Here is a 15,083-nt window from a genome sequence, read left to right on the forward strand (position 1 = left end):
CTGTCACTACAAAATTCTTAATTAATGCAAGTGTTTCAACATGAGATACAAGATTATTTTGCAGCTGAAATATTTTTAGATCTGTCTCTTTCAAACTTTTTTTCATGCCTTTAAAGTGGTCATTTCTAATTTGAGAATGTGAATGCATATTTTACAGCGATCCACTACAGAAATTCGCTGACACTTAGATAACCAATATGTGGCAGTTTTCAGTTGGTTTAAGGGCTGATGATATCAAACTGAAACAAATCAGTTACAGCCCCTACACAAAATGTTGCCTGATTCTGTGAGCAGTGGTCTGATAGCTTGTGTGAGGGGGTGGATTGGAGGAAGCTGTAGTGCTTGTGCTGTGACATGTGTTGATGCAGAAGCAGTCTTGATGATGTGATATATATCCATTCAATCAGATATGCAAAGACAGAATCAGCACTTGCTATGAAAAAATGTATTTGTGAGCCCTGACTCTTCATCAGCGCCTTTTTCTGGTCTGGTACTTATCTGGACAGGGGCAGTACCCACATTTTTTTAATGAGGAGGGTACTGAAGAATCTTGGAATCATAGGATAGCCGGGCTTGGAAGGGACCTTGAAGCTCATGTTGTTCCAACCACCCTGGCATGGGTGGGGATGCAACCCGCTAGATCAAGTTGCTCAGAAGGGAGGAGTTATGTAAAAATGAGGGAGAGCAAAAGCATTATCAGAGCTCCACTGACAGTGATCCGCTGTTCTTGCCCAAGGTGAAGTGGAAGTCACTTTAATTCTTTCTACTGTAGTTTAATAAGTTTCTGTGGAGGAAAAGCAACTGCAAATATCAGTGGTATTCAAGCAGTTGTGTTAGGGGATTATTGGCTAAAAACTAAGAGTTTATTTTTTAAATAATATTGCTATATTATATAAATTTCTCTTTGTACTCTCTGTCCTTTCCTCTTGTAAGCAGTAAGTGCAGTTACTTCTCCTTACTCTACCTTTATTTCTCAGAAGTCTGAGACTGAATTTGTTAATGCATGTAAAACACTATGAAAACTTCAGATGGAAGCTGCTGAATGCATAGGAAGAGCCAATTTGTCTTTTGATGAAATCTCCACTGGTTAAATATTGATTGAAAATATACTGAAAAGGTACATACATACATATATAAATAAATAAATATATGTAAGTTAACTAGTTTTGTAGTATCCTTCCATGGTCAGTACTGTGATTTTGTTTTCTAGTATTCAAAGCACTCAAGCTTTAAACATAGTCAGACTATGTAACGAAAGACTTTTCAAAGTAGTAAATTGCTGTTCATTGGCTTCACTGGGCTCTGATCAGGTCCCCTGAGACCTGCATTTATCTAATCTTCTGCCTTGTGCAAAGAATCACAACTGAGCAACAAATTGCAAATTGCCACTGCTAAGTGGGTTTAAAGAGATAAAAATAATTAAATCTTCTTGAAATTGTGGAAGTTTGTAATTTTAGGTACATTCTGTAGTTATACAGAAAAGAAGATTCAGCATCACTGAACTTTAGTAATATCTTTTTGAGGTAGGAAATGAAAAAAATTAAGTTAATTTAAAAACAAATAGTAAATTTCATTTAATAAAATCAAATTAATTTTTAAAAAATAATTAATTTTAAAATTAAAAAAAAAATCAAATGGCAAGGGACATACATTGGATCTCTTGAGTATATATGGCTAACCTTGAAGTAACAGACTCCAGGATTATTCTGAAATCAAATTAAGATTTCTGGTGGTCTGAAAACTTCATTATTAGGTTATTCTTTTAATTGCTTTTAGTCTCCATCAAAATGAAACCATTAAGCTGGAAGATTCCCAAGTCCAGCACTGCTTGTATTTCAGCCAGAGAAATGCAGTTTTCAGAACATCAGCCTCTGCCTTGTCCCAGACTGACTGGTTTCAGACAGGTAGAGAAAGCCTTTCAGCTGCTCTAGCAGGTTACCTTGCTAAGTTAATGAATGTTCATAAAGCTAGTGATATGAATTGAAAAGGAATAGCAAATGCTGGTGAAACTTTCACCTGAGAAAGTGTCACTTAATCATATTTCTGCCCTTCAGTATCCCCACTGGTTGTGTAGGACACACTGTTAGAATTCTGTGTGTGCTTTGCAATCAAGAGAGGTGAGCCACGAACGAGATTTTATTTCAGCCTTGCAACATTTCCTTGTTTGTGTTTCCTTAATGTAAGTTTAAAGTTGTCAAGGTGGAAATAGAGTAACCTAAAAAATCTAAATTGACAATTTCAGGAGAACAGTTTATTCCTTAAAAGCAAAACAAAGTACCAACCCCAGAGTTTTGTCTTCCTAAAGCTTTGCAAAATGAGTTACATGCAGATGGGGGAAGTTTTATCCACGCAGAAGGATGACAAAACTGTAGAAGTGACCTGTTTGCTCTTGAAAAACAGGCCATCAAAACATAGTGGCACTTCACTAGTAATTTTAATGCCTTTGTATTAATGTGGTCACAGAGACAGATTACAGTAAATTCTATGTTTTGAAATCTTAAAATAAAAAGAAAAATTGCTGCTGACCCAAAATCACTGAAGCAATCAAGTATGGATTGGCAACATTTAACAGTTTTCTCTATGGAGGATGTTGAATGCAGTATTTCTTGCTAAAATAGAATGAAGTTAGTATTGAATTTGTATGCCTTAAGAGAAACAGATGGGCAGAATGAAAATGGATAGCTGGGTGGAAGGGGATAGCCTCATTTTAAGGTTATAAAAAACAATAGTGATAATTTTTCTGAAAGTCTTCAGGCACAGACACCTGTACAATCACTGAAAAAATTGGGTCCTCTGAAGAAAACACTCCCTCCTTCGTTCTCCTGTCCTTCAACACATCCCAGTAATTATCTGTGTTTTGCAGATGTTTTCAGGCATCCAGCTTTATTCCCTCTAAGTAGAATAACAGAGTTGCACAACCAGAGAAAGATAACATGTCCAATGAGAATGAAATACTGATATGAATAATACCAAGTTTAGTGTTCACTACCATACAGTACAACAAAATTTAAAATTACTGTTATTTCTGCTAAGATTGTTCTATGTAGGACATTGATTTCTCTGTTAGGTAAACCAGTGATCTATGAAAGCAAAGGAAATAAAGGTGTGTTTGAAGGTGAGATTAAGAAAAAATAATACAAAGCAAAGAGGAAAGTCATTGTTCATTTCACTGAGCATCTACTAGTCAATCATAATGCTTAGCTAAAGAAGAAGCAAGTGTTCTAGGAAAGAAAGCTTGTGAAATTTTTACAGTGTCTGATTCTCTAAATTTGTATAGTGAAATTGTGTTGCCTCTGAGATCAAAAAACCTAATCTCTGATGCATCAGGTTTTGCTTCAGAGGTATTTTACAAGCAATCTGAGTTAGTATCTTTTTCAATGGCCTTCCAGTTTGTAATGTAGATGAGTATTTATTTTCATTGTTCAGACTGAATTTCCTGAAGTTTTACTGCTATGACTTACTTATTCCTTTCTAATAAAAGATCAGAATTTGTACAGTCTTTCTTGAAACTGAGAAATTTTAAACTTAAGCAAAGCCCTGCCTGCCCTGCAGCCTCCAATCACACCCCTCAATTCCTGTGAGACGCTGCTCACTCCGCTGTGCAGTTTGTGAGACCACTGACAGCTTCTGCTGGTACAGTCTGGGTGTGCAGTAAGGATAATCATATCTCCAACTATGCTGATTCAGGGAAATTGAGACTCTGCTGTTGATGGGCAGAAAAAGGAAATAATAAGGCAAGCAAATCTGAATTTGTATGTACAGCAAATTATGCAGCGAATTAATTCAGAGATGAAATTTCCTTCCTTAAGACTATTTTCTCTGGGTTAGGGATATAAGGTGGAAAATAAAATGCCTGTTAGAATTCATAGCATCTTACATTATTAAGCCTAATACAAACAGTGATTAATTAATACTAAGTACCTCTTTCTCACCGCATGGGTAGGCACTCATTTTGAGCAGGCTATTCATCCTGTCCAGGACAGCCTTTGGCAGTGAAGAAAACACCAAGACTTCAGCACCATATTCCAGAGTAGAAAAAACACTGCTATTATTGTAATTTTTGAAAATATGTAAATAAACTATGAGTGAAAAAAATCATCAAAAGAGGCCTATCAATTCATGTTCAGAATTCCAAAGTAGTAATTAGTTGTTGTTTTTTTGGGTTTTCCCCCAATATTTCTCTATAGAATATTTTTTAAAATTTTGTAAAAATGTGCCTCAGGATTGGGGTTTATATTGTAATACTTGAAGACTTTATTTTTTTGCCTAGAGGTATTGTACCTCTGAGACATTTAGGAGCATTTAAGAAGTTTCAGGAATAGTTCAATGCAGTGCAGTGATCACCTTTGCGCCCTCTGTTAATGACATTTGGTACTAGATTCACTGAGTTAACTTCAGCTGAGCAGTAAGCTCTGTGCTGTGGGGTTAAGATCAATCCTTGCTTCTCATTTTGAGCTTTGGAAGGTCTCATTACCCCCTAACTCCTGCCCTTTTTCCTGATTCTTGAAAATTTTCAATCATGAGCCTACCTCTTCCTTGCTCTTCACCAACATTTTATAATACCTTACATAAATGTGGAACTCTTGAGATTGTAAATCGTAGATTCATAACCATCCTCTCTGGCATAGGGGAAGTAGGAAAAAACATTCGAATAGTAGTTTGAAACAAAGGACTATCTCAGTGTGTCAATGGCAGCTTGTTGCACTGTCTCGTGAGTCCTTACAGCTTCCTCTTTGTTAGATGAATAGTAGGATATTTTAAACCACAGGTGAGGAACTCATTGTGTTACTTTCTCTGCACAGGTCAAGGAAGGGCAATATAGGCACTTGCATCTAATTTTTCTCACCTGGAATAAAACATGGCCAACAGAATAGCATTTGGAAACATTTTCGTACAAGGAAATGTCCAAGTCATTTCTAAATGAAAAATAATAAGGTTTTTCTTACTAACTAATCAGCTTATATTGTATTGTGGGCTAAAATACAAAAGTCCTTATCAGTCAATGTTATTTTAGCCCTGATGCTACCACTTTTGCTGACATTCAGCATCAGGAACACCAGTGTGTTTTGCATAATCGCAGTATGCGATGATCCTTTAAACCGCGGATTACCGTAGGTTAAAAACACCTGGTCCTGTATTATCTCCTGTGTTGGCTGGGTGGCTGGTTGTTGTGTGGCTTTGGTTAGCCTTTGTTGCATAACTGTGCTACAGGAATGTAAAGGTCAACCTGAAGTTAGCAATGCTTTGCTTAGGAGTGAGCCACAGATGCAAGGACACCTCTCGTAATTATTTCCTGTTTGTTTTCCACTACTTTAAAGGATTCCTCCAAGATGTTTATTCTCCCAGAACACTTTTGTGAAGTACTTTGGTTGATAGCATTTTAAAAATGTTTGTGGTAATTTTACTTGTAGATCACAGTGGCAGTGATGTGTTGAATTCTGTGCTTCCTTGTGGTAATTCCAGATTACTGAAAAGGAATTCCGGATTGCTGAAAAGGAATCTAGCACAGCGGAAAGTATTACAGGAATTAAAAAAGACAGGAGAAATTGGGGAATTTTTACGCAATATGGTGAATACTGTCATACCGTGAACAAAAATACATACAGCCTGAATAAAATTGAACATTTTTAGCAGTTAGTGATCACATTTATTGCAAGACTGAAAGTGTGTAAGATACAAATCATATTGTGATACACAGGGAATAATTTTTATAGTCTATTTCATAGAGTTTCTGAGAACCAGTTAGAGGTACATTGCCCACTTCTCTCTTCTCTCAAGTGATAGTTAAATCTAATCTCGCTAGGTGCCTCTTGGAATAAATAATTTTGGAACTGGGAATTCTCATGCTGTTCTCAATCCTATGCTGCTTTTCCTTTAGTGTGTTTTACAGTTGCAGATAATAATTGATATTCTCTGATGAGCACTCTGTAAACTTAGGAGTATTCGCTTCCAAGGTAGATGTGAAAAAAGGGAATTTATAAAAGCCAGATCTTTGTGATTTTTCAGCCTGGAGAAAGAAGGGTTTCAGTGTGACGTAAGTGTACCAGAAGGGAGTCTACAAGAAAGATGGATAGAGACTATTTTCAAGGACATGCAGTGACAAAACAAGGTGGAATGGCTTCAGAGAGGGGTTTAGAGAGAGAAGTTTAGATTAGATATTAAAAAAATTATTTTTATTGTGAATTTGGTGAGGCTCTTGCACAGTTTTCCCAGAGAAGCTGTGTAGATGCCCCATCCCTGGAAGTGGGGATCCACAGGCTGGGTGGAGCTCTGAGGAGCCTGGTCTAGTGGAAGATGTCCCTGCCTATGTCACAGGAGTTGTAAGTGGATGATCTTTAATGTCCCTTTCACCCCAAGCCAATCTATGATTTTATGATAATTTGGTAATCCAAGAAGCAATCTCTGAAATCGAATGCAATCCATATTCTCTGTGCGAGTCTAGCAAAAATTAGGCTCGTGATTCTGAAATATTTTGTGGCCCGTTAACTGTTATTTTTGCCGATTGCCGTGAACCTTTACCAAGATGAGGGAGGCTGGTATTGGTGCGATGGAAGTGGCCTGAAAGTCAGTGTTGAGGTGTTGTGCTGCCGGTGTGTCCATGCCATGTGCCCTGCACCAGGCCCCATTGTGACAGAGGGACAGAGCAGAGGGATAGCTGTGGAGCCACTGCTGCCTTTAGTCTTCTAGAAACTATAGTAAGTCCATGGGTAACTGCTGTTGGTTGGTTTCTCTACCTCTCCAAATCAGTTTTAGTTGACCGGATCATGTGCTTGAACAGAGTAAAAGATTACTGAATGCGTTGGGTTCAGGCTTTTTTGAGTATCCATTTCAGTTCTTTTACTACTTAAGAACAGCTTTCTTTGACTATTTAACATTTAGGATTTATAATAATTTGCTTAAAATCTGATATATATGTCTGTGCCCTGGAAATCTTCCATAAGGGTAGATATTCTATGTAACGGGTGCATTTAATCAGCATTTTCATCACAGATATTAGAGTTATGAGTCCATCCTTCTACCACATTGTATCAAGCATGGTTAGTATTCTAACAATGTTAGAGGGGAGCCTTTAGATCCTTCTAGAGCAAAAGTGGTGAAATGCCGTACCCCTTTCTGTTACTTTGCAAATTGCAGCTATTTTTTCTAATGTTTCTTAGCTAGCTCTGAAAGAATATAGGCTGTGAGGTTGTAAAAATGTATGAAAGTTCAACTAAGTGGCTGAAGGTTTTTATGTTATCTAATTATTGTTTCTATTTTTTGCTTCAATGCTTTTTTCCTTTTCCTGTAATTTTATTCCAGCACAGTAATGGTATCAGTACATTTGAAAAGAGATACTGACATTTAATATATCTATTAAGTATTTGGCTTTCCATTTGGACAGAAATTTTAGCAAAACTGTTGCATTGATGAAGCACTTCTGGTTGGCACAAGACACTGTTTTTATCTATATAAAAGCTCAAAACGGTTTTGACAGGAGTCTGAATAAATCTGCTCAGTGCCACACGTGCCCACCTTTCAGTGTGTGATATACCATGGACTGATAGGCCATTGAGAAGGAAGGCACATAATGAAGTGTGTTAGTTACAGTGAACTATGAATATGCTGAATGAGTTAAAGCAACAAGAATTTAGGAATATTTAGGAATAACAAAATCTAGTGGTGAAGTTGGTGGCATGATGGAGACCGTTTTGTAATATTTTACCACATTACATCAACCATTCTCTTTCTTCCTTTTTTCCTAGGTTTTACTGGGACTTAATCATGCTCATAATGATGGTTGGAAACCTTGTCATTATACCAGTCGGAATCACATTCTTCACAGAGCAAACAACAACACCATGGATTATTTTCAATGTGGCATCAGACACTGTTTTTCTATTGGACTTGATAATGAATTTTAGAACTGGAACTGTAAATGAAGACAGCTCTGAAATAATACTGGACCCTAAAATCATTAAGATGAATTACTTAAAAAGCTGGTTTGTGGTTGACTTCATCTCTTCAATACCAGTGGATTATATCTTTCTCATTGTAGAAAAAGGAATGGATTCAGAGGTTTACAAGACAGCAAGAGCACTTCGTATTGTGAGATTTACAAAAATCCTCAGCCTGTTACGTTTATTGCGCCTTTCGAGACTGATAAGATACATACACCAGTGGGAAGAGGTAAGATTTACATGGTCATAACATCATTCACTAAGATCTTACTGCTACCCAACACTAGTCAATCTCTGTGAAGAGCTGCACCAGAACAAGAATGTAACACAGCTTTTCCTCCCTGCCTGGTGTAATTACAAGCACATGCTAGTGGCAAGGCCTTTTTGGACACAACCAGCAGAGTAACCATCTTCTCTCTGCTAATGGCAGAGACCAAAATGTGTTTGGCATTGGTACAATTTGCATGGATGGACTCCTAATGATGTTACAAAATGTCCAAAATATCAGAATAAGGCACTAGAAAGGAATACTAGGAATTTTGACAAGCACCTAAACCTGCACTAGAGTTTGATGACTAGCACGTAAATTTATTAATACTCTTGTAGTGACAGAGAACTTAAACTTGTTTATATTTTTCTATTTTATAAGAAATTGAAACCATCTACCATTGAGTAGATTTCCTCAGAATGCTCATTGTTTGAAGGCTGTATGTAGGCTGAATATCATAAATACCATAAATAATCTTCTTCTTTACAAGAAATGGGCAGTTCAAATTTTGAGTCACTGCCTTCTAAACTGTCAACTCCATTGATTCCAGGCATGGTGTTATGCTGCCTTTCAATTTGGCATAGTGATTTTTCCAGGAAATTATGGCATTCCCCACTTTGACATATTTTGGTTAGGAAATGTCAATGCATTAGCATGTACCACCATTTTGTTTCTTGCCTGTCCTCATTTCTGTAGTTCTGAATATCATCAAGTGTTTTAAACAGAAGTGCTAAAGCCATAGGAAAAATAATTGCTTTTTTCTAAACCTTTCTAGCAGTAAGGATAGGGAGGAATTGTTTTGTAGAGCATGATCATGGAAGTAGTATTAAAATTGATCTCCATAAATTTATTTACCTCTGTGATAAATATTTATTTAATTAAATGAATATTGAAGGATGATTTGGTACTATTTTTGCTGCTTTTTCTGCTGGTTATCTCTAGTATAATATGCCCTTTCTGGTTTAAGAGGGACCTAAAAGCAGAGCCATCTCAAATAAAGTCAGATTACAATTTAAAATGGCATGATGCCAGATGATCTAAATATCAAAAGTCTAAAAAATTTATAGTAGTCTCTCAAAAAGTCCCTGAAATAGGTCATTATTTTTTATTACTCTGTTTGGTAAAGCGTCTTCTTTTTGCCTCTCTGTAAAGCACTGAAAAGATGTTTTTGTACAGAAATAGAGCACTGTAGTTTTTGTACTCAATTCAACTAAGGCAAATGATTAAGCATATTTTGCAGTTCTACCATAAAGCTGTGCTTTTGTCTCCTCTGTGCTTCACAGAGAGACAACCTTCTGAAATGAATTCAATGACATTATTTTCTGGCAGCTTGAGTTAGTCACTTGCCACTGTAAAGGGCTACTAGGCAGAGAAATAAATTGCTTTTCCCCCCCCTTTCTGTCAGTTGTCAATCAGAAATCAGGTAATCTAAGTAAAAATAGTTGAATTGGCCACTAAGTGGGACTAAAAGTGACCAGAGTATGTGGTCCAAATCAGCAGTAGCTGCTGTTTGGTCCGTTTAGTTAATGGCTGCTTGATCGCAACTTCAGCTTTAATTCCACTTGTAAAATTTGTGAAATAGGTTCACAGGAAGGTAAAAGGGAATCTAAAGGCAGAGTTTTTTTGGTTTTTTTTTTTTTTTTTTTTTTTTTTTCTTTTTTCTTTTTTCTTTTTTGGGACTTATTTTGAGCCTGTAATAAAGCAGCAAAAAGTTTGTTGGCTGATTTTGAAAAAAATAATCACATGTTAGAATAGAGAGAAATATATCAGTCTGAATCAGGCTTTGATAAACCCCAAAATGAAATGTGTGAAAGAAAAAAGGGAGGGTTTTTTGTTTGTTTATTTGTCTTTGTTTTTGTTTAGCATTTTACAGGGAGCAGAAATGCAGAAAGTAATGGATTTTCATATATGCCTTCCTGGAAAATGTGTGTTACAATATCTTAATGTTTTAAAAGAGACAGACAAAACAACTGGTAGGGATGACATTTGCTGAATTACAGGGAAACAATAACTGGATCATCCCATGGGGTAGTCAGCGAGACTGCTGCTGGTTTTAATGTTCTCTGTATGTGTGTGTTTCCACATGGACAACAAGGAGCAACTGTTAACTAATTTTTATGGCACAGAACTGGAGCCTGTTTGTGTGTGCTTAAAAGGCTTTAATAGTTTTTGTGTATGAGCTGACACGTTGGTTTTAAATGTTGTGCAGATAAATCTGAAATGTATGTATTTGGTTCCAGAAAAATAAGCATTATGTCAAAAAAATTGAGAGGACAGCCAGCAAACTCAATCTTCATAATGTGCCAAGAGAATACTTGGATAACTGTTATTCATGGAAAACTGATGTATGAACAACCCAAGTTGTATGATAAGGCAGTTATCCCTGTATTTCTACATACTCAAATAAAAAAGTCAAGCTGACATTGTTTGAGCTTTTCTTCACATATGTGAAGAGCTTTTCTTCATATCACACATGTGGAATTCAGGTGGTTGGTATCCCGAACCTTAAGATAAGCAAAAATTTAAGAGATTCTTACATGACACTGGTGAAACATGGTTCCTCTTCTTTATTTATCTCCACATCATTTAAGTCAATTAAATTAAGATCAAGCTGCCAGAAGCCACCTAAAGTAATATTGATGTAAATAATGTATGCATTGCAGAAGCTTTGTCCTCATTAAGTGTTACGGAACAGCTATAGCCTGTGGTGGAATATATATGAAAACTGGTTGATATATTCATATCAGTCTGATGTTAATTACTTACCCAAATGAATAGCTCAGTGGAAATGGGAAGAAACACTTCAAGAAAGGGACAGGAGATGTGTGGGCAGGAAATAAATATACTGAATGTGCAAATTCACACTTCCCTGAAACTGCTTTTTAGCTACAAATTCTAATATTACAGTCCTTTAGACTATTGAAAATAGATCATATATTTATTTAAAATAAATTATATGCAAGAAAAAAATCTGTATTTAAATTGGTGATTACAGAAATTATAATTTTGCAGTAATTTCTGACAGGGGGCTTGTTTTGGATTTTTTTAAAATTTACATTCCTAAAAGTACTGAGCAGGAGGTCCTGGACCTAATTCTTATTTCCTTTAAGTTTTATGAAACTACCTAAACTTCTGACTTTTTAATGTTTTTTTTACATGGGCTCACATGCAACTAGTAGATTATTCTTAGTTAAATATGCTCATAGATCAGTGAACAATTAAAATAAAAGATAGAAACAATTAAAATAGATACATTGTTCCATGCCAAATGGTATGCCACTTTGCTTTACTTTTGCCTATGATACTAGTTTACTAGTTCTTTAAAATTACAATATTTTCCAAAAGCTGCATAAAACCCAGACTTCAATAGCTTTGCTTACAGCTATTCTAAACACAGACTAAGACCTAGTAAATCTACAAGTAGAAATCATTCTTCCAAAAATGTGCCCTAAGTATTTTTTGTTCTGGGATGTCTGATTATGTAGAACTAGGACCCTTTTTAAAGAGAATCAATGCTTATTGCAAGTTATATAATAAAGGGTATATTCTGCAAAAAAATCACATGGCAAAATCTGCAAAAATTGTGAATTGCAGCCATGTCTTATTTTGGTTCAACTTCTTCTGAAATCTGGTTTTCAATTTGCCCAGACCTTTTTGTGTTTCATGAACCTACCTAAGTATCAGTGTCAACTCTAGTTGTTGATAAGGCCCTGGTGTTTAACAAAACACACTCCTGAGCATATCACACCAACATGCCATATTCCAAATTTGCTGGTTTGTTTCTGATATTCACAGTAATGCAGGTTCAGAAGAGTTCATAAGTAAAAGCTTGCTGGATTGCTAAGATTTACTAAAGTGCTCAAAAATTAAGAGTATGAGAGCTTTGCCGAACCAGGTCCTGCATTAAAGATTTCATCTGTTGCTCCCATGCTACCCGTCCTGATGATCACCACTAGGTGTCCTCTCCTTGTTGTTCTGTTTGTTGCCAGTGGTACAAAAACACACATTATGTGTCTCTGTGATGAACCATTGTTATTTCCTAAATAAAATGATTGTAAAGAAAGACTTACCCAGACAACAGAACAAAACTTCTACTTCAGTAGCCTGCTGTTTCTATGGTAGATACTTTTTCCCCCTACAAGAAAACCAGGCAACCTTTTCTTTCATCTCAAACCAGATAATTCAAGGGTTTTTTTCGCTCCTCTTGATCACTGACTTTTTTATGTGGGAAGAGAGAGATGATGAATTAGGTGGGCACTTGGTAGTGTTAGTTGAAAACACTTATCTTTACTGACTGAATTATTAATTTATTTTTATTTTATTTTAACAGGACTCTGTCTACAAGGCATGGGGCTTTCCTAACAATGATGATGTTTTACAGTTTGACTTTTTTAAATTAACAGCCTTGTGGAAATGGAAGGTGGCATACTTTACTTGCTTTTTATTCTAACGCCTGTTGTCCAAGGGGTAATTTTAAAGAACATTTTCTAGGCCCCATATAGTTATGTCAATTAGTTACTGCAAATCAGCACATCAGTACAGGTTGAGTGGCAATTTTGAAGTAGATTAGATGAAAGTGGGACACTTTTTTATTGCCTTTTAGAGGTACATGAACCAAATACATGGTTCAGGGTTGTCTGTCTCTTAAGGTACTGAAGGGAGGATGTTTGTTAAGTAACTTGAGGGAAAAGAGGCATAAAGTCTCTGAATAATGCAATGAAGCCTCTGTATTGATGTCTTCTGCCTTCCTACCATCAAGAAGATAAAAATAGGATGTAGAAGAAAATTCCCAGCTCTAGAGGAAGGGAAACAGAAACACAAGCTTTGCCCTTTTTTTTGGTATAAATTAGTGAATTTGTGTTCTCCCACATGAAGCCTGTGACTGGGACCACATCCAGGTTTGCTTGAGGGTTCCTCTTTGCTCTGCAGCATTCCCTATGAGATCATGATGACCAGCTGTGGTCAGTAAGTCCATGGCATGTGCTGACCAGCACCATCCCTATTCAATCTACAGGGTAAAAACCCCAAACATGTTTGGTTGCATTTTGAGTTGAAAAATCTGGAAGTGCTCCTTGCTCAGGGTTGCTGCAGCAGATGAGCTCTCCAGCTTTATCAGAGCAGAGGGCTGCTCAGCCCTGTTCCACTGAGGGAATGTGTTGTGCTAGCTGTCAGTTCATTCCTGGGTGAGACTTGCAGTGCTGGTATTCCTCCCTAATTCCATTGGGATGTTGGCTCATGGATATTCTGTCTCTATGACAGCAAGGTCTTTTATCTTCACAGAGATGGAACCTGGACTACTAGCCCTTTTTTTCCCCACTTAAAATTAGAGGGTGTAAAGGCATTTTCTTTGAGACTGTTCAGGCTGTGTCTTGATAATGTAGTTCTGGTTTGCTAAACAGAATTTGCATATGTGGATAGAACTGAAGGTAAGTTACATAAATAAGGAGGTAAGATACCTAAATTGTAACATAAAGTGTTATACAATATAAGTAAATGTGTGAATAAATTTTTTTTTCATCACTCTCATGAATATATGTAAGCCACAGTGCTTTTAATTTTTTTCTTGTTTGACATGTAACTTACAAGGCTATTGTCTGTGTTTTGCTGAACAGAGCACCTAATATAATCTTTACAAAATAGGTAGAGTTCCAAATGGGAAATTATGATGGATCTCATTTCATGTAAACCTTTTTGTTTACATGAAATTATGCATATTTTAACATTAGGTGGATAAATTGTGTTCAGTTATGTAATATTTTGTAAGGAAAAATTTCAAGTTAAATTATTTGTTTGAGAACAATTAATTGTTTGAGAAATGTATGTACCACTGCAGATAAAGCATACATCCATAAACATCTCTCACAAAAACCCAAGGGTTTTTTTGGTTTTTTTTTTCACTCTTTTGAATTCTGTGCAACTGTAGGGAAATACAAATAATGGATAGAGACAATTAAAAGGCATTATTATCCATGGTGTCCTAATAATAGAATACTAACTGTTGAAAAAGAGCAGCACATTTGTAGAGAAGGCAATTACTGAAATGCAGGCAAGACACGGAGTATTCTGGTTTTTAATTTCCTACTTTATGGTCTAGGCGTAATCACTTTCATAGAAAGAATAATCCATTCCCCTAGAGAGTAAATAGGAAGTGTAATGAGTGTAAAGTTTCTTGCTTCATCGTTTTACCCCCTTTTTAAGACTGTACAAACTGAGCTGCCTTTCTTCTGTGCCTACACCAGGAGAGTAATTGTGTGGTGATGATGCTTTCCCTGGGAGATAAGCCTGAGATAAATTTCCCTGAACTGTATGATAATGTTTTCTTTATGCAAGTGTTTGCCTTGCTTCTATGGTAATGTTCTTGGGGGACTTGGCTGTAGACCCAAGAAGGTGGGCTCACCCTTGCAGTAACGTTTATAGATAATGCCAGTCAATCAGTTTTGAAAATTATCAGAGCAGTGTCAGCATGTCTTTGACACTTAAGCCTAACACAGGTTTTTAGCAGATTTTTTTTTAAAGTCTAACTCATTGTTCACTATTTTTAAGCCATTCTATCAATAATGCCTTTTTTTTTTTTTTTTTTTTTTTCATTTGCTAGAGCTTGCACACTCTATCTGTGGCTGCAGATTTATTTAAAAAAAACCTTGTTCTTCCATCTTAAGCTTTTAGCTGAAGCAGAAAAACCCACTTGGCTTTGCAGGGTAACGGCCTGCTGGATACATCCCATTTCAGGCCGGGGGGGCGGTCAGGATCAGGAATGTTCAGTTCTCTTGCAAGACGGAGCTGCTGGCTGCTCCCCGCGGCGAGCTGCTGCCTCCCTGCAGCCGAGGAGCTGTCGCAGGAGGTGCTGACAGCCAAAGAGCTTTTTGGGCGGCGCACGG

The 15,083-nt window shown here is 36.6% G+C and overlaps 1 protein-coding gene across 1 annotated transcript in view; it reads left to right on the forward strand.

Moving 5' to 3' along the window:
- HCN1 (hyperpolarization activated cyclic nucleotide gated potassium channel 1) overlaps window positions 1-15,083 on the forward strand; it is a 189,504-nt gene that overhangs the window by 15,890 nt on the left and 158,531 nt on the right. The window contains exon 2 of the mRNA XM_059492479.1: window positions 7,743-8,166. Within this exon, the coding sequence (XP_059348462.1) occupies window positions 7,743-8,166 (424 nt within the window). The remainder of the gene's footprint in view (window positions 1-7,742; window positions 8,167-15,083) is intronic.

Source organism: Ammospiza nelsoni, chromosome Z (genome assembly GCF_027579445.1).
Source record: "Ammospiza nelsoni isolate bAmmNel1 chromosome Z, bAmmNel1.pri, whole genome shotgun sequence".
Classification (NCBI taxonomy): Eukaryota; Metazoa; Chordata; class Aves; order Passeriformes; family Passerellidae; genus Ammospiza; species Ammospiza nelsoni.